Here is a 20000-nt window from a genome sequence, read left to right on the forward strand (position 1 = left end):
ATGCCGATAGAGAAATAAACATTAGAGTGTATAATGCTAACTACAATGTAACATTTCAAGAACACCAGTTTAAACGCTAAAAATAACGTAACCAAAATATTCTCTTGAAACGTATCGAGTTTAGCCGTGGGTAGGCATGCTCCAACACGAAAAGAGATCATTAGTTTTCAAGAAGTTGAATAGTTCCATCTCCCAGCAATACTGCCTTAGTTTTTGGGAGGATTCAGATGCCCATTTCTTCATGAGCTGAACCTAATACTCAGGATCAATTTAATCCAGAAAATGTGGCATTTGCATGAGTCAATTAAAAACATCTTCCGTATGAACAAGCTGGAAAGTTCAGCTTTTGCACGGCTGAGGCTCCATCTGAACATGGACTATCATTGGAAAGGCCGTGTTGAGGCCTAACCAAACGGAAAATCCTGTCTTCCAGAATATGACCAGGAAAAACATTGGGCGTGCATCTAATTAGGGTCAAACCTGGACATAAGTGTTCTTCCACTGACGAGATGAGCTTAATTCGGCTGATTAACCGTAACCCTTGATGGGATTTGATCGTCTCGTTGAGATTAGCCTCCTTTCTGAGAACTACGGTATTGCTCAGGGTTACACTGGAAGATAAAACCTCATCAATCCGTGATGCAAACCATTGGGTAAAATATACGCTTTTCTGTAATGTCTTATGCTTTTTGCCTCACGTCCAGCTAATAAAAAGTTCAAAGTCTGAATAAAAATCGAAATGTTGTTTTTCTTTTTCTTTTTCTAGGTCATGATCGCGTTTCTTACTTCCTGGCTTTGGGTCAATGGACATAAAACTTCCTCCGTATCTCTGTGGAGACTGTATATCATTCAGTGTTACATTGTACTACAAAGAAAAGCAAAAGAGTATGGTAAAACCACCTTTTGAACTAGGTAAGAAAATCATTAGCACACTTGCTTAATGAAAAATGCATGTGGGATCTTAATAATTTAAATACAAATACCGCATCCTAAACAAACGGCTCAAACTCAGACTATTTTATCTCCCGAGCACCCACCTTGTCCGTGTAAACCACTCTATTACAACTGATGGGAGACATACCTAGAGAAAAGAACTCATTTCCTTGCGTCAATTATTACACGAACTCTTAAGTATCATGATTCAAAAAGAAATGAAGACATTCTAAAGTTGAGTTAAGTCTGCAAAATATGGAAAATAAAAAGCCAAATTTGCACTGACTGAGGCAAAAAATACTGTTTCGTAATCATTCATCAGTTTGAATGATAAAACGCCACCATTTCCTTTATGCAAAGAATATGAACCATATTGTGTAGTAGCGTAACATCATGACGTAATTCAACGGCTTTCATTTGCTTTCTATTAAACACTCGTTATTTCTCTCCCACACTAAGGTGACTAGAAGCACAGACTTTCAAAATGTAAAATTTGTTCATATCCGGAATGAAATCAAGCGAATTTCAGTGACATGAAGAGTCTGTATTACCGTGATCTGAAAGCAAGATTAAGTTCGTCTTATTGTCCAAACATCGTTGTTTCAAACCATTCCACAGCCTCCCAATCATATTATCCACAACCTTGATCTTTTCATTTGTCTGCAGCAAAACAAACAAATTAAAAAACAAACAATGAAACGATAAAGTTTAACCTTTGGGAGTGCACTTGGGACAAAAGCACCCTAGGTGTGCCTATGTAAGAACTGGTAAGAGTTTCCGCCATATTTCAGTCTACGCGCTATTCAACGTTCTGTCCATGTAATATTCTAAGCCATAACCAACCATAATCCAAAGATAAACAAATAAATCACCGCAATACTGTCGCCTGTTTAGAACAACGTCACCAAGGTTCAAATCATCGACATATTCTATTTGAACGAAACAGCAATCAACTCTTAAGGTGTGTAAAGCTGGCAGCCCGCTCACAACGATTATTTAGGGCTCAGGGCAGCAGATGCCCGAAGCACGCTAGTGATAAATTAAAAAAGTAACGGTTTAACTATCCGTCTGACCAACATTGCTTTCATTAGCGTTGCTTTCAAGTGCCACCAATCATCCTAACTCAACCCATGCAAATGTTAGCCCGTTCAACATTGCATCGTCTTCCTTATGACTTTATCTGTTCCTGGGCTACAGAAAATGATAAGTTTTTAGTAAATTAGAAAGATTTACTCAAATGATGTTTCATTTTACCTGTTTCGCGTCCGGACCAAATATGTGTGCGGTGTAATCCGGTTCGTGGAAATATAAGGTAATGAAGTTAGGTCGCCTGTGCAAGAACAATAGTAATGTCATACGGAACATGTGACCAAATGGGGAATCTGCAGGCAACTCTATCTCCTTATGACATCAAAGCTTTATTTTTGGTTTATGGTCAGTTTATCAGCATCAACCAATTTGTTTGGACTCACACGACAGAAACAGGCTCCAACTTTAGTGAGCCATTGAATGGCCTGACTACGACGACGGGAGCGCGTGCGTTCTTTAATGTTCCTTGCTGACAAGTGCGAGACAGGTGGGTCCGAGACTCCCACGTGTTCACGAGCTACGCTTGTGTGAATGTGTAAACATCTGCACTTGTGAAAGCAAAGAGAGTCTTGAAGCTATTTAAAGACCCTGCAGAGTTTTAATCTTGAACCCACGATCTCGATATCGCGGCACGGTTGTCCGGTGTTCTAGAAATTGGGGGAATCTTCCGCCAAAAAACTCGGTAATTCGTTATCATGAAAACCTCTTCTTCTAGAGTGCAACTTATTTGCATGTATCAACAGTATGAGTGACTTGGAGTTTGAGGTTAACACCCTACGATCTTGAAAAGAAAAACTCAGTAACACAGGAGTCGTTAAAAGGCCCGTGATGTCATAATGACTTTGTGTAGATATTACCGTCTGCCGTCGTCTTTCTCCGGATCAACTTGACTTCCTACAGGGGGAAGATCCAACCAACTCAACACTTTATCGACTCTCGCTTCAAATGGACGCGACCTAAAGCGCAGCAAAGGCAAAGGAAACCCGGTTTACTTTACGATAAAGGCTATGACTGCTCGAAGGCCACTGTAAGAAATAAACTTAATTCGGATATCTCTCAGTTTCCCGCATTTGTTACTACTAGAAAGGCAAGCCTCTGCTGAATGCGAAGTTTGTCATTCGATCTCTTCACAGACAGACTTTAAGGCGTGAAGTGGACTCTAACCCTTTATCGATATTTTTAAGCATATCATCAATCTCTGCTGCGCCTGCTCTTACTCCACAACTTTCACTATTTCCCATCACCTTTTACTTTGCCGTGTAATTTCCCTAAAATCATCGGGAACTCAACCAGTCCTTCCTTTTCCTTTACCAAATACCATACCTATTTCCCTTTGCATCTCCTTTCCTTGACCATCATTAGCCACATTTCCAACGTTACACAGATTTAAAATCTAAGTTCTTTCAAAGCTCCTTTTCCAGGGAGAGTTTTACTCTTTATAGTTTAAACAAAAAGTCCTATGACCCTTTTTGTCTTAAGTAATGATCCGTGTAAGGTGGATAGCAAATTCCTTTGCTTTGCGGCAACGGGGCTTTCCCCACATAGGAATGTTATCATTCTTACACAGAGAATGCATAAACCTACAGGAAGGCAGTTAACGCAATAAAATTCATTTATAGCCCACTTTGAAAGGGTGTTTTTTTGTGTTAAAAAGATTTTGACCAATCACAAGAGTGGAAAACAAAAGCCAAGAAACGTTTACAATTTTACATGTTCCCCACATACGATTTCTGTGGAATTCATTTAAACTGAGACCAGATGAAAGATGGAAGATGGTTGGAAAGTAAGGATGAATATAATACTGCTTTATGAAGTTTTGTTAACCGTTTGCTGTTTAAGCCAATCAGAAGTAAGTACAGACATTAGAAAAGTTATCACCTTTTTGCATACCAATTGAATTCCAACATGTTGGTTGCCGTTGTTGCTATCGTTCTTATCTGGACCGTTTCTTAAATATATTGTTAGCATTGTTCAGTAGCACCATGACCAGTTTATATATCAGTATTCTGATAAATTAGTTGTGCCTTTCAATATTATGGTTTACTTACTGGGTATACTTGTAGGTGAAATTCGGTAAGATCCCTGAAAGAGTGGCATGCAACATATTACAAGAAGACTCAAAGAAAAGAAAAGCTCAAACAATAGTTATAAAAGAGACTGGAATAATCTTTCTTAGGTGGGCCTTTCGCTGGTCTATTTGTGGATTTTGCTTATTACCTTTTGCAACTATAATCATAAGTCTTATTATACACTGAATTCATAACGAAATGTTACCTTCGATTGGCACTTCAGAGCCCACCCAAAAGTAACATGCTGATACCTGAGATTGTTTAATAGCGGTCACCCATAGCTGTGTAAATGCAAGAACGAACATTAATAGCATACACGTGATTCAAGTCATAAAAGTCTACAATAGTGGAAATAATACTTCATCAAACTTCACTATTTGCGGATCTCACATGCAGGCGCATGAAAACTAGTATTTCAGAAGATCCACTTTGTAGAAAAAAGATGCCAATTGGAGACTTGACACTTGGAAAGATCTTGACCTAAATCACACATTGGCAATAAATTCGAATGCGTCAGAGCAAATCAGATGTTTGCAGAAGGGGAATAACTGAAGTACTCACACAGCACGCAAGTTTTAGAGTAATTATCACAATTGATGGAATGGAAGGCGTTTTGTACTGGCTAAACTATGAAAGAAATGTGGGACCCACTGAGTGGTATAGAACAGAAACAAAAACTAAGTCATTTTCTCACTCAAAAGAAAGTTTTTGCTTTCTAAAAATTGACTGTACCGTCAGAGTGGTAAATGTTCTTGGTTAAGGACGATATCTTTTTCTGCAACCTTTGCCTGTAATTTTCGACAAAAACATTTCTTGGTCCAGGAATATTTGGGCGGTGATTTTTATTGGTTATGGACGGTGCCTACTATTGTTATTGCGTATATGTTCTGCGCATCTCGAGATACTCGGATTTCCTATGGCTGGTGCCTATTTATACAGGGATATTTTTGCGCGGTTCAAAACTATGGGGAGACAGCAAAACTTAGCAAGTGATCTCGGTATCCAAAAAAAAAATTGGGGGTAACCACGCATTTTTCAGACATATTTGAGCTTCAATTTGGAAAAGAACACCATACATTGCTTTGTATTTTAAAGCTTTTTACAAATATTGTTGATCAATTATCTTCGAAAAATGCGTGGTTCTCTCCAATTTTCTTTTTGGATTTCAATAACTTTTGCTAAGATCTGCTTTTCCCGCATATTAGTAAACCGCGCAAATATACCTTTGAATTAGTAGGCACCGTCCTTAATATTCTTCAATTTGTTTGTCCTTTGTCTTTGGTCAGCTTAAGACAAAAATTAATACTTTTTTTTGTTAGCACTGTTGACCACTTTGTTGGCCCACAAAACTGTTTTTTTACTCACTGGTTCACCACCCCACCATTTAGGGTCCGATGAAGAAGGTCCGCCAACTCTAAAACTATCATTTAAAGTCTTGTCTGTAAACCTGTTGGCTACAATTCCATGGTGCGAAGGAAATAGACCCTGAAAATTGGAAAAGAAACATGAAATCTGCTCAGTTTGAATGACCACCTAAAGATTGTCCTCCCTTTAAATATTCACGTTGTATTACAATGTGTTTAGTATTAAGTAAATAATAATTTCATAGAAAAAATTAAAGGTTCCCGTGACCTACCGTAATAATTGAATAATGATTTGGAAACGTCTTCGTTGGAAACTGAGGACGCAGAAATTTTGCTCTTACTCCCCGTCTGGCTGTTTAAAACACAAACGTTGTTTCGAGTTAAAACCCATATGATCTCTTTAGACTTCCCAATCCACCTTTGTTGAGGATGGCTAAATTACTACTGTTGGCAACGCAAGTGTCGAAAAGGGGATCTATGAAATGCGCAACAGGCGTTGTACCGTTTGTGATAGCTATTCATAGAAAATCGTGTCAGAGTGAGTCGCCCAATCAACTAATACCAGAAAGAAGATGACAACGTGAACACAGTTTTCAGAGAACTGAGTTCTAACCAACTTACCCAGATAATTTATATTAGGCGTGATATTTCTTTCCAGATAGTCGGGTCGAAATCCGTCCATTGAAATGAGTATCAAGGGATACTTTGAAGACCTGTTCATTAGCAATAACGAACAGATAATTAAAAGATGTTACATTTGAAAAACCAAGCGGGGTATGTACATTTTATTGGATAGTTTAACATATAATACGCGCGGATATTTGCGAGTTGCGAAGTATTTTTCCGACCCGCAGGGACGAGGAAAAATACGAGCAATGAGCAAAATGTACTCGAGTATTATATGTTAAACCATCGAATAAGAGATTTATTGCTCCACTACAAAACAAGGTGTTATTTTGCTTCAATTTTATTTGGTAATGGTGTTTTTAAAAAAATGCGTCATCTGTCCTTCAGGGCGCGTGCGAACAATGTAAACAGCACAAAAAGCCAGCCAAAGATTGGATAAACAAAATGAGGAGTGACCAGCGATGACAAGCTAAATCCTCGGGCTTTGCATCTGCTGAAAAAATTTCTTTCATTGAAAAACTCCCGTTCCGTCCATATTTGCTCTGTTCTAAACCGGTCAAACCGGGACACTACAGTGTATTACCGTCTCATATTTTGCCCGTTCTCTTGACCAAATATGGTAAAATGACGTAATAGTGGAATAATAAAAATAAGTATTGACCTTTGCCATGACTTGGAAGCTCGGTAGAGATTGTCGTGCGAAGTTTCTTGCAAGAAGAGAGGGGAAGAGTTATATAATCAGTTGAATCATCGAATGGATGACAAAAGAAAGGAATCAGTTCGACCACTACCGGTATCTGTCTTCAAGCGGGTTTATGATGTGACCTATGACGGAAAGTGCTAAAATACCAATATTTGCTTCGGTTACATCAGTCACATGCAAAAGTCAGCCGACATATCTATTTAGTGCCATTTTACATACTTTGTATCCCCATTGCGGTTTGAGCAGCCAGTCTCCGATGCCCCACCTAAAACAATTTTAAAAAGTCAGAGGTGGAATGCATAATGATATGCACGTTAAAGGTAAACTTGGTCTTAAGCTACGTGCAAACGGCAACATTGTTGGGAGTTGTAGACTGCGAGCAGTCCCTTCATTAATCAGTCGAACGGCCCGCTTTTCTGAGGCAGTCGTGTTTTGTCAGCCTTCCTCGGTCTTTATTCGATTGCGTGACAAAACACGACTGCCTTAGAAAAGCGGGCCGCTCGTGTGATTTACGAAGGGACTGTTCGCAGTCTATGGGAGTTGTTGGTCCGGCAGATGTTGGATGTTGTTGGTAGTGGTATGCAAAAAATGCAACAACCTGCAACAATGTGAACAAAAACCCCACACGTGCACGTCGCGTACTATGACGCACGTGCATCTCCATGGAGATCATATTGTAATGCGCGTGCGTGGGTACAACAGTGTTATGCTACGCTTCAGTTATCATGGAACAAAAGAAATGTTGGGATTTGTTAGCTCCAAAGTTTGACTAGTTTCAGACTTGTGCAAACGGACGCAACAGGTAACACCCAACAATGTTGGGAGTTGTTGCACGGCAATGTCGCATGATCCGTTTGCAAGGACCTTTAGAGAGCTTCTGGGTCATGGTTGTTGCATGCCAGACTGCAATGTGTATGTATGTATTGTGTGGTCACAAACTAACGTTTAAAACAACAAAAAGGTTAAACAATAAAGATCAAGCCAAAAATACTGGCTCTGAAGATGCTTGAAGATTACCTTCTGGTGAACTTTTCTTTACTAAGAATACCACCAGCAATATTATAGCCAAAAGGAAAATAAGAACAACAGCCTGCAAAAGTAGAAATGTGTGTGCTAAGGACAAAGAAAACGAAACAGTTCGATATTTTACTCTATAAATCACCGTGGCAACTAAAACACATGGGATAGCTAATTCAAGCAGCAAACGAGGCCTGGTTTCCAAACCGGATTCGAAGCAAGTTAGGCACACGAAGTTGAATGAATTCCCGTCAAGTAGAACGTGGCCATCTGCGGCTCACACGGGCTAATGAAAACTCAATTCTTTCGAAAATTGCGTTGTTTTAGAGGTCATTTTTCTGGAAGTCAGTATATCAGTGATAAGACAACCGAAATTCGTCAAAACATACCACTACTAATGCTAATCTTGTTTTGCTCAAGCCGCAGTACATCCCCATCCTGCACTGAAGGAAAAAAGCAAGGAATTAAAGGAAATTTAAACTACGCTGCTAACACAATCTGAGACGGGATAAAAATTGAGATGCTCCTACAACAAATAAAGTTAGTTGGAGCTGCGCGTTTCATAAGAAGCTGGTAAACACCAATTGAAGCTGTTCTTTTGGAGAATTTTAGCCCGGAAGTGGTCATTTAGGTGTAAAACCAGGCAAGAACGTTTCGTCGTCATTGGCTCTTGAAACCTCAGGAAAGTTCATCTTTACGAGTGCGTTCATTATTATCACTAGTAGTTCTGAATTAAAAGCGTGATTTACGCGATTGATCTGAGCTAACTTAGAAATGCAGGAAGTAGTAAGGACTCTGATGTGACAGTCAAATGACAGGGTGGGATCAAATATCACTCCTAAGTCCTTAACGGAGTATGTTGCTAAAAGTTCCTTGCCCGGGAAAGAGAGCTTGAATCTTGGTAGTTTGCAAATCATCTTGGTAGTTTGCAGATCAGCTTTGTCTTGTGCTGATTCAGCTGGAGCCAATTCTCAAAACACCGGTCACGGATTCTTTGTAGGTCTACTATCCTAGCTTATCCTCGGAGACATGAAATTCGTCCACGGTAACAGGATTAAATTTGTGTCGTCGACGTAGCTTGTGGTGGAAAACGTCTCACTGACTGCTGGTAGGTCATTTTCGGAGACACTAAATAAAACATGATGGCTGCAAGCACGCTGATTCCTGAGTAGATCGTCGTCGGGTGAAGGCAATCTCAGTTATGCAGAGCGGAAATCTTTGTTCCTCCTGTTATTCACTTTTAAACTTAACGTAAGAAAACAAGTGAAGCTATGATCTTCGCAGTTATGAGCGCAATTTTTGCAATTGCGTAGAGAGGCCTGAAAAATTCAGGACTTCAACGGGGTTTGAGCCCGTGACCTCGCGATTCCGGTGCGACGCTCTAACCAACTGAGGTATGAAGCCACTGACGTTGGGAGCTGGTCATTTGTGGGTTCTAATGGTCCCGTGAGGAATGAATCAAGAAAAGCCCCTAGTTCCTTATTGTTCATATAAGGTCATATTTCATTTGAAAGTGAGATGCGAAGATACCTTTTGAGGACGTATATCGTCTGTAGTATCCAAATCCAAATAACATTAGCATATGCAAATATAAATAGGAAGTCTCGCGTTGTATTTGGATTACACGGTAACTTTTCAGCATTTGCAATCCTCATAGACGTAATAGCCGACACACGGAATTAAGTTACTCTCTTTCTTACCTGTTCGCTGTAATCGATCCTCAGGCTGTAGTTTCTTTTGTCATCTTCAGGCTCTGAAGTCAACATCGCTTTCGACGCACTCATCGTCATGATATGAAGACAACGGTCTTCGAAACTATACGACTACATTCAAGGAAAAGTCAATACCCAAATGTTTACCATTTGTTTCACCTCACATTGAACGATCGGTCATTTAACTCTCTCGGATGAAAATGAGATACGGTAGTTCCTTTAAATGTCACACCGGATGTCACGCCGTGTTATGTGCCCACCTTTAACCGACAGACATTGCGTGCCTCGGAACAATTTTCATATATGAAAATTCCACCCGAATCCGAGATTCATCCAATTAGATCGCTGCGATAAGAAATACGAATTTCCATAACAAAAACAAACGGTCGAAAAGCCTGTCGGTTGAAGGTGGGGCTTTAAATGCAAAGGATAGGAAAAGAGTTGAAATAGTTCTTTCCTACATACTGAACCAGCCTCAGACCTCCTCTTATAATTTTTTATTGATTTCGGTTTCTGTGTCTTCGTTGAACTACAGGGTCAGTTTCCTCTAATGAGTTATGACTGAAGAGATAAAGAAACCTTTAGATCCGGCAAAAAACAGCAATTACGGGCTCCCCGAGTTCCCCCAGAGGTATTTCTATAGGGAGTTATATAAGGGCTGACCTCTTGACTTCCCTTTCACGATGTACTTTATCCAATCTGTACGTTTTAGGTTTTGTGGCCACGCCCTCTAGGGGTGACCACTATGCTAGTGTGTGAGTGAGTCTAACAATAGAGTGACGTCACAACAATTGGTTTTCGAGTGGGGACTAAAAAGGTTCACCAAAAAGTTTGGGAAATTGCGGAAGGAATGGCAATGGTAATGCTATTTTCGGAACGTCTTGAACGGAAGTCCAAAATAATTTTACCGAAAATTCCGATCGGAGATCGGGACTCTCTCGGTGAATTGGGGGTCTTAATTTGACTGAGTTGTCTAAATGGTACACTCCGATCCCGACAGAATTTCCCAATAGGGAATTTTTGCTTGCCACTTGAACAAATCGAGTACCAACCGGTTTCCGCTTGTAAATGGTTAACAACCTAAGGCCTGTCCAAACGTTCAAAATGTCCAAACATTTTTGTCCAACCATGATTGTGTTGGATGATCACGGTTTCGTTCAGCCGCCTGCTTCAACGTATGTTTATCTATATCAAGCTTTTTCATCCAGTAACCAGTTCATTCCTCAGAACGAGTTTGTTTCGAGAATAGGTTGTCCAACATCGTGTTGAATGATCACGTTTCATCGTTTAGCCATCTGCTTTAACATAGTTTTCATCTACATCAAACTTTTCAGTTCATCCAGTGGCCATTTTATTCTTTAAAACTGGTTTGTCCGTGGTTTGTTTCGAGAATTGGTCAAGCCTAGCTGCATAAACACTTCTCCTGTTACTGAATATCGTCGCATATTTGTAACCGAGATGGGGTAAAAACAGGCGTAAACACTCTTTCAACCAAACAATTCAAAAGTAATTTTGCTTTCTTTCAGCTGAAACTGGTAAGGTTTTCAGGAAAGGCAAAACCTTGGGTTTTCATTGTTGGTGGAAAATCGCCACGGATTTTGGCATAATTTACTCAAAAAGAGGTATACGTTCGTGCTCATCTGATAATAAAACTAGTGCTTTTGTCAGCAAATAAAAGGCAATCAGCGAAATTCTTACGAAATGTAGCTGAAAGGAATTGTGATTTGATGCAGTACTCGCGGATATAAACTTCTGTGGCGATTTTGTTTATTGTACTGCGAAATAGGAATAGGTCGGTTCATCGAAACCGAGCTATCAAATCAAAGCTAATCAAAATGCTATAGATATGTCCAACAGTTGAGCCTTCTCGGGAAGCGCGGGAAATCATTCCAGTCGGCCAGTTCATACTTCAAAGCAGGTTTTTTTCGAAAATGGATCATTTTCTGTTTTATGAACACAATCTCGAGTGAGCTTTATTGTGTTATGGAATTTTGCACCGTGCAATATCTTCACATATTTTCAGCGGCGATATGTGTATAAACTAAGTAATTTCGCTTTCTTTCAAAAATTGCCACAGTTGTGGTGTTTGTTGAAAATCTCTGCGCATGTGGGCATAGTTCTTATGAAAGGTATACGTGCGCTTTTACTTTGTCTTCATCTGACAGTGAGACTTTATACACTTAGCATGTCAACAGATGAAAGACCATCAGAGAAATGTTTACAGAATTTAGCGGAAGAGAGCTGTGATTTTATACAATATACTTGCGGATATCAACTCTTTAGCAACTTTTCTGTTCAGTACAAAACGTTCCAGCACAGCAAAATAGGCCAGCTAGCAATATGAGGTTTTTTGGGTTCCGTCAATCCCCGAGGCGCAGCCATTAAATCAAAGCTCGTCATAATGCTACAGATATGTCTAGCAGGTGCGTCATCTCCAACTTGTCCACTTCGATTGTTTTTCAGCTACAGTTAGCCTTATAAACACTATTTCGAGTGAGCTTTTCAGTTTTGACGTGTATTGAATGGAATTTTGCTTGCAATATTTTTACATTTTTAAGCGAGGTAACGGTATGACAATTTTATGCCCCCTAACAGAATTTAATTCTGTAATCTAAAGCAACAGATTTCGCTTTCTTTACAAACTTGACGATTGCACGTAATGACAATACTCATCAATACTCACTGGCGTAGTCAAGTCTGAAAGTGGCTTCTATAATCTTGTTATTTATGGTTATGTGAAAGCACAATTGCGTTATAAGTGTTACAGTGGCCACATACACAATCACGTGCCTATTTTTGTAGTTGTTAGAGAGTTTGATTTGTGTAACTTGAATAAAGTGTGTATGTATGTGTGTGTGTTCCTTTAAACTCTTTCCGTTCGAGAAGGCGCACCGCGCACCGGTGGCTCAGTTGGTTTTGAGCACCGGGCTGTCACGCGGGAGGTCTCGAGTTCAATTCCGGCCGGACCAACACTCAGGGTCTTTAAATAACTGAGGAGAAAGTGCTGCCTTTGTAACTACATCTGCAAATGGTTAGACTTTCAAGTCTTCTCGGATAAGGACTATAAGCCAGAGGTCCCGTCTCACAACCCTTCAATGTTTGTGGTCTGTCTTCTGTTGTTTATCATGGTTGGGAGGGTAAAAAAAGGGGCCACATGCAGTAATTGGCGCAAGCTGTTGTGGCGCTCTGCCAGCTTGACTGGGAAAGTTAATAAAATAAGGTTGCTTTTTCTCTTTAGTGGAACTTGATTTAATTGGTAGCGTTTCCTTCTCCTGTAAGAAGGTCATTGTTTATGGTAACTGACTTGCTTGAGCACTAATTCTTTTAGAAGTCCACGTTTAGTCCTGTTTTACTCGTACGTGAAGCTATTTAATAACGGGGCAGGGTCACGCTATTTTAGTCAAATTTCAAAACGATAAAAGACGTACTTGCGTTGCTGAATGAAAACCGAAAGACAATGCTGTACTGTAGTTTTGTTGTCAATGACCAATGAAGTGCACTGAAGCTATTTTTCGTTGTTTGCAGCCAAGGATGGAGAGGATGGAAATGGATTTAAACTTGAAATTTCAAAGTTTCAACCCATTCCCATCCAGTGGCCAGTTTTTTTCAAGTTTGGAGACAGTGTCTTCAGAAATACACCAAAATTTAAATACAAATAGCTCTTTGTGCCATAAATATCTTTCGTATCTTGTCAGTTGGTTGCCAGGAATGTTGTACGTGTGAGGTCAAGTACTATTAAATAAAATTCAGATTTTTACTCATTTTTGAACTAAAAACAGCAAATTTGGCATGACAGTGCCCCTTTAAAACAGATCAAAGAGGATATTTTTACAAGCGCAATATTTCGACAGAGACATTACGATCGCTCAACAACACTGTAAGAAGATGACTTCCGCTCAGGTTGTCGAAACGTCAGTCATTGTCATCTCAAACAGTCCTTCTCAGGACTACACTCACCCGGACGATCGTACTTTACTTTATGATATGACTCCTGGGTTCAAACCATTTACAACACTGTAAGGCTGGAAACAAAGGAGGATAAAGCAATAAGTATTTGGGAATAAAACCACGAGTAGAGTCAATGATGGCACTTTTTTTAAAATAAATTGTCACATTTAGTAATAAGAACGGAAAATGGCAAAAGAAGATTCGGAGCCGGAACGGTTGATTTACCCAGTATTAAAATCCTTCCTATCCCCCAACGAAATAAATAAATTCTATCATTCCAATGTGTGTTGGCATTCGACGGAATATCAAACTTCGGCTCTATTTTTTCTCGCCATTTTATAGCCGCCGTATTGCCGCATAACTTCTTTGGGCTCTCGCGTACGACTCAATTGTGTGAAGCTGGTGCCGATGTTACGATGTCGTCGACGCGAGCAACTTGACCCGTGGTTGGAGCTAGCACAGGACAAAGCTTCGTTTCCAACAATTACTTTCACCCAGACTCGCGTGAGAGAAAAGAGTAGGGATATAGATTATGAGATTCGGTTAGGAATCACATTATTTTGACTGGATCGACTTCGTTTTTCTGTACTTCAGTTTATGTTACTCACATACGCGATTGAAACTGTTGAAACGAATTCAGAGAACTTTTGTGACAATTGTTACAACTAGATAAAAATGATAAACTCAGGGGCGATCCGGGCCGTTTCGAGCCTTTGGATACAAATTCTTTTTTAGCATTGTTTTTCCGTTTATGCAGTTTCACCCCAAATTTCCGTTCATACCTAACGTGTTTCGCAGAGGAGTTCGGTTAAAAGACCAAAACTTTAAGGGGAAAGATCTCTAATTGTTTTAGGTTTAAGTTCTTTTTTCGGTTTTCGAGTTGTTGACATGAAACTGTGACAAGGAAACCGTGGAAAATTCGACTTGGCCTCAAACCAAAACCACGTAGAATTCTCAACACGAACGCAACTTACCGGATATTTTATTTCGCTTTGTAAACTATTACGTGAGGAAAAGCAAATGTTTTACAATGGGAGTTAATTTTATTACGTAAGAGCACGGTAATAAAGAACTACGACTATTCGAGCGCGGAATTCTGGCTGTAGTCATTCAGTTACGATCTTGGCGTCTCGATTAATCTGCTTTGATTTAAGCAGGTGTATTTTTGCATTTTTTTCCTGTGGTTTCCATTTAGCCAACTTGTATTGACCAGCAGGAGAAAATGTAAACAGAAAGATCAATGTATGTTGTGTAATCTATATTTGGAACACGAGTGGCTCTATCTTGCTGGTAATGATGTGCTTTACAATTAATTGTTCGTCTCACTTGAAAGACTTGCGGCAATTTGTTTTGCTTGAGTTTTTAGTTTTCCTTGACAGGTGAATTAGGCCTTAGAGTTTTCAGGAAAGGTGTTTTAATTTAGTAGAAGGGGTGGAAAGGAACATTAATCAACCTTTAAACTAGCTGGATAATTCTGTGCGATGGCAGATGTCACTGAGTGTGCGCAGTTTTCCGCAGTTTGCCTCTGATAAGAAGCTGTGTTGCATATCACGCGTAGTGGTTAACTTTAATGTAAGAAAATTACAGGTACTGGTATTTTAAGCAATGATAAACAAACCTTATGGTTTTGATGAAAACTGTCAACTATAGCGATTTATCTCTACATGACCTCTAAATGGAATAACATAAAGACTTCTCCGTGATTGTCTATCGTTTTCACGTTGTTTCGTTGAAGTTGTTGTCATACTTATGTCTGTTGCCGCAACTGAAAAAAAGTGTTTTTCATGGCCACAACGTGTCTATTAACAATAATGATAATTATGTACATATTAACAATTTAGTGAGCGTTAATGAGGCCAAATGCTAGGGCCTTACACTTACGGCTTTCGCTAATCAAAAAACGCGTTTCTGGTAAGGACACGATTGAATGGTCGCTCGCCCAAGTCTTAGATGACGCGAATGATATCTGGTTATGTCGGTGGATAAGAGCATTAACGATTTAGAAAACTGGTTGCCATTAGGGAAAGTTGGACTGGTGGGCATCTCTCCGATATTTCACAAGGAAAAACCTTTTAGCATATTGCATCGAAAACAACTGAATGACAAACGAATCGTTCTGAATGTGAGTGGAAGGAAGTTCGAAACGTGGGACTACAATTTAAAGAAATTTCCCGCCACATTACTGGGTAGTAGCGACAGGGAAGCGTTCTATGACTCACAAAAAGAGGAGTACTTTTTTGAAAGGGATCCAATTTTTTTTCGGCACATTTTAAACTACTATCGGCATGGCAAACTCCACTTTTCTCTGGAAGAGTGCGGCGAATTTTATGAAGATGAACTTAACTTTTTCCGAATACCAACCGACGCAATGGGGCTGTGCTGTCTTGAGGAATATGCCGACGCTAGCGATGCAGCGAACAATAGCGTAGGCCGAGAATCACAAGAAGTAGAAAAAAAAGCTCATGAGTGTATTCCTCTGCGGAAAACGTTTCGTCAGAAGATTTGGTTTACGCTGGAGAATCCACAGTCTTCAACTACAGCGAAACTAGTTTACTATATGACTGGAATAGCGATAATTCTTAGCATAATAACCACCATTACGGAAACAATTCCCTGTGGTGACAAAACATGTGGAGAAGAACACAAGAATGCATTTCAGTATCTTGATGGAACCTGCGTGGTGGTTCTGACCTTGGAGTATTTAATTCGGTTGTTTGCGGCTCCACACAGATGTAAGTTTGTCAAAGAATTTCAAAGTATTGTGGATGTGGCAGCTGTATTCCCCTTTTATCTGGACTTAGGGTTGAAAAGCGCGGGAGATTTAGACGCGTTAACAATTCTACGAGTTTTTCGCGTTTTTCGAGTTTTCAAAATGTCGCGACATTCCACGCGACTGCAGGCGCTTGGATCCTCCATAAAGAACTCTTCTTCTGAGCTAGGTTTCATCCTGTTTTCGTTTGGTCTTGGTGTGATTATATTTGCTACCGCTGTTTATTATGCTGAGAGAGGAGTTGAAGGAACCACGTTTGCCAGCATTCCTGACAGTATGTGGTATGCTATTGTCACCATGACTACGACCGGGTAAGTTTAGAAGGCCTCAATGATTTTTCTTTTCTTCAGTTTTAAATATTTCAGAAGGATTTTTGTCGTATAGATACGTCAACGGTACCGTGAGAACAAATTCAGTCACCAGGAGTATGTAAAGAATATGAAGAAGTTGGTATTACCCTATGAGATCATGATGATGAATGTAAGGCCAATAGGTGGTTTTCACGTTACGTCATCGCGGCTATGTTGGTGGACGAAAACAAAAGATCTCTCTTTAGCTCCTCTTGTTCGTCCACCAGCAATTGTACATTACATCATTGTTATCTGTGTCTCTAGAGATTGTTTGCAAACCACCTTTGGGCACATCAGTCCAGTCCAGTTCCCTCTCCTCTCCTCATCCTATCTAATCACAAGGTAACGTACTGACACATCTCCTACAACTGGTATTTTTTCGTAGATATGGAGATATGTCTCCGGAGACTGCATTTGGCCAGTTGATGGGCAGTGTGTGCTGTTTGGTGGGCACCTTAGTGATTGCGCTACCTGTGCCCATCCTTGAAATGAAGATGAAACTGGTGCAGAAAAAACCTTCGGATAAAGATGAGGATGAAGAAAATGAACAGCAAGTGTGAACTCAAAGGCAGATAGCTGTGAATATTCAACCACAATCAAACCCGCAACCAAAGCCTCTTGAAGCCATTTGTCACACAAGTAAATGAGTAATGAAGCGGGTTTTTTTTTGGTTCATGGGATTCTTCCTCAGCCAAACCGAAGGGTCACCTCGCAGCTGTTACAAGGTCTCACCTGATTGGAGACCACCCGTGAGGTTTAACAAAACAACAAATAACAGAAACAATGGACCCTAGGCCTAAAACAAAAGGGCTGCAACTCTACCTCTAGGGTCCATTGTTTCTGTTATTTGTTCTTTTGTTAAACCTCAAGGGTGGTCTCCAATCAGGTGAGACCTTGTAGGAGCTGCGAGGCTACCGAAACCGAAGAAATATTCAGTTGTTCACCCTCGTTTTTCAGCGACTGATTTCCGTTAACGTCAAAACGAGAGAAGGGAGTCTGGTATTGAGTGCTTCTATCAGTGAGGCACTCAGTTTGATCATTACAAGTGGCTTCGCAACAAAGTGGTCACATGACTGATAATTGATGAACTCAAAGCTCGGACTTAATAAATTCCAGAAGTGGAAAGATCGTGTTTGTCTGAGCCAAAATACGACTTTTTCAGAGAAATACCAGTTACGGTAAAATTGTATGACCATTTAAACGTTCGAAAATTCCATACTTTTGTTTACGAACGAAAAGCTTTTGCCCTCCAGTGTAATTTTTCATAATTACGAGCCACAAACAGAGCTCAAATTCGAACTTTTACCATGGGTCAAATAAGCGAGAATAAATGTGCAAGGGTGGAAATTTTCAGACTTTCACATTTCGAAGGAAGAAATTTAAAGCATTTTGAAAACTTAGAAAAATACAAGGATTGACTGGCAAAGCGTCCTTTTCCCATACAAATTCTTAGAAATTCTGTCAACTGTAACAACGCCAGTTTAAACGATATACTTACGGAAATCGGTATCGTAGCATATTTTGAGTTGCTCTTTGTATTTTCATGAAACCAGCAGAATCATCGTGTTTATGAAAAAAAAAAAAAGGTCACGTGACGAATTGTTACAAAAGGCCTATTTACTTGCACAACCAAAAGCGACTAACGACAAAGCGGTAGTCCAGCGAACGTTCAGGGCGTGTTTAGGCTGAAAATGCCTACATTTAGATTTCCGCCTATAACTGAACAATAATTCTTTGGGAAAGTGCTACATTAAGTGGCGGTGAGCCATTCAGCCCTACAGCTCTGTAGGTTAAAGACGATTTGCATTTCAAATTTCAATAGCGCTGGGGATTTATTTTAACACATCAATATTTCATTTTCTGTAGACGTTTGGGTACCAGTGTTGAAGCACAAAGACCAACAATGAAAGAAAACTTGAAATACTTTATTATTTCAACAATAAATATAGAGCACAATTTCGTGCGTCCAAAAAAATATATTTAATACCCTTAACTAATTTGGAAATTAGTCGAATAATCTTTAAAATCTGCATTTTCGTCATTGTATTACGATTCAATTTTTGCTTTAAGTATTTCTCTGAAATCCACTTAAATGTTATGAGCAATTATTTATGTACATTGCCACTGCAATACATTACCTCAGAGCTTATCTAAACCTCGTCATTAACTTGAGGCACGGTAAGCAGTGTTTTTACGACGCGAACTTCATTTGTACCGTACTTATTTTAATTACAAACTCACTATCAAAAAATTTGTAATTGCTTGGGAAAAAAAAAAGGCTATTCGCTTGTAAGGAGTCCTACCGCAGGAACCACGGAGACCATTTCCGAGTTCATGTACGCCTCCTCTTCAAAGCAAGTCTAAGTGCAATGTTTTTGTGGTGGTAATTAGTTCACCTTTAAATTGAGTGATTTTCAATTGAGTGTCGAAAGTAATTAGCGAATTGCTTTGGTATTTGCATTACTTCACTTAGTGATCGGTTCAAAGTTGTCGCGCCATTTTCTCAACCAATCACAAATGAAACCAAAACCAATCGTGACTCGCGCGTACACTTTTTCCCGCGCTTTCTGTCGGCTACGTGTAATTACTTCGAGTTTTGATTGGTTGACTGGATTGTCTCCGTCCTTTTTTGAGTGGCCAAAGTAATTACTTTGGTTTTGGTTTTACGACACTCGATTGAAACTTGCTCTATGAATGAAAACTACTTTTTTCTTATAAAAAAACTTCGCAGTTAGTAGACTCGCTTTGAAAAGGAGGCAAACATGAACTCGGAAATGGCTTATTGGTAAGGCGACAAATTTGGCCAAAGACAAACACGCATTACAAGTCACTTTTCCTCCATTAATTTTATCAAGCCTAAACTTGCCTTGTTATCTGGAGCTGTAAAAAGAAACGAAATTAAGGGCTATAGCTCCAACAGTCCAACTTCTCCGCGTTCCCTGCACAGATAGAGATGTCATCGAAACAGAGTCAATTCTTCTATTGTTACACTGATGCGCAGAATTCGCTAATGGAAGGAAGATGGGTGTATAACGTTACTGTACCAAAGTTTCATTACATTTGTTACATTCGTCTTTGCAATAACTGAGTTTTATAAGTTTTGCGATAAACATTAAATACCATGAAAATTTAAGTCAATGTAACCTGTAAGAACCTGTCTCCACACATTAAGATATGATGTACACTTTGCCTCCGTCTTCGCCGGACTTGTAGATCAGAACACTGTACATTTATGAATACTCCATAATATTTTTATAATTCTCTTGCTATCTTTTAAAAATGCAAACCATTTTTACCCTCATGCCAGGATATCAAGGCATTGTTACTAGATGAAATTGTTCGCGTGTTTTCGCTCTTGGGCACGTGGCACCGTCAACATGAGCTGTTCTTTAGATAACGTGTGGTACTGTTATCCACA

At 39.6% G+C, this 20000-nt stretch overlaps 3 protein-coding genes across 3 annotated transcripts in view; 1 reads left to right on the forward strand and 2 right to left on the reverse strand.

The window, feature by feature from the left end:
- LOC137973717 (venom phosphodiesterase-like) overlaps positions 1 to 9792 on the reverse strand; it is a 17552-nt gene extending 7760 nt beyond the window's left edge. The window contains exons 1-14 of the mRNA XM_068820594.1: positions 9503 to 9792; positions 8192 to 8245; positions 7803 to 7875; positions 7005 to 7050; positions 6077 to 6168; positions 5728 to 5807; positions 5457 to 5576; positions 4297 to 4372; positions 4071 to 4104; positions 2880 to 2978; positions 2188 to 2263; positions 1485 to 1593; positions 1038 to 1081; positions 787 to 865 (exon numbers count right to left, since the gene is read on the reverse strand). Coding sequence (XP_068676695.1) covers positions 787 to 865; positions 1038 to 1081; positions 1485 to 1593; positions 2188 to 2263; positions 2880 to 2978; positions 4071 to 4104; positions 4297 to 4372; positions 5457 to 5576; positions 5728 to 5807; positions 6077 to 6168; positions 7005 to 7050; positions 7803 to 7875; positions 8192 to 8245; positions 9503 to 9592 — 1072 coding nt within the window. The 5' untranslated portion in view covers positions 9593 to 9792. The remainder of the gene's footprint in view (positions 1 to 786; positions 866 to 1037; positions 1082 to 1484; positions 1594 to 2187; positions 2264 to 2879; positions 2979 to 4070; positions 4105 to 4296; positions 4373 to 5456; positions 5577 to 5727; positions 5808 to 6076; positions 6169 to 7004; positions 7051 to 7802; positions 7876 to 8191; positions 8246 to 9502) is intronic.
- Positions 9793 to 14980: 5188 nt separating this feature from the next.
- Positions 14981 to 17315, forward strand: LOC137973985 (potassium voltage-gated channel protein Shal-like). The gene is made up of 2 exons (XM_068820899.1): positions 14981 to 16543; positions 16968 to 17315. The coding sequence occupies exons 1-2, from the start codon at positions 15435 to 15437 to the stop codon at positions 17140 to 17142; spliced, it is 1284 nt and encodes a 427-aa protein (XP_068677000.1). The 5' UTR covers positions 14981 to 15434; the 3' UTR covers positions 17143 to 17315.
- A 1171-nt stretch (positions 17316 to 18486) lies between these two features.
- LOC137973519 (kelch-like protein diablo) overlaps positions 18487 to 20000 on the reverse strand; it is a 14268-nt gene continuing 12754 nt past the window's right edge. The window contains exon 10 of the mRNA XM_068820351.1: positions 18487 to 20000. This exon is cut by the window's right edge and continues 234 nt beyond it. The gene's annotated coding sequence lies outside the window, so the exon portion shown is untranslated.

The sequence above is a fragment of the Montipora foliosa genome, chromosome 10 (genome assembly GCF_036669935.1).
Source record: "Montipora foliosa isolate CH-2021 chromosome 10, ASM3666993v2, whole genome shotgun sequence".
Lineage (NCBI taxonomy): Eukaryota > Metazoa > Cnidaria > Anthozoa > Scleractinia > Acroporidae > Montipora > Montipora foliosa.

Bases quoted from the DNA above. Each gene is read 5' to 3' on its own strand.
- LOC137973985 (XM_068820899.1), top strand. From the start codon at position 15,435: ATGTCGGTGGATAAGAGCATTAACGATTTAGAAAACTGGTTGCCATTA. The intron at 16,544-16,967 runs GTAAGTTTAGAA...ATTTTTTCGTAG, and splicing joins GTCACCATGACTACGACCGG to ATATGGAGATATGTCTCCGG.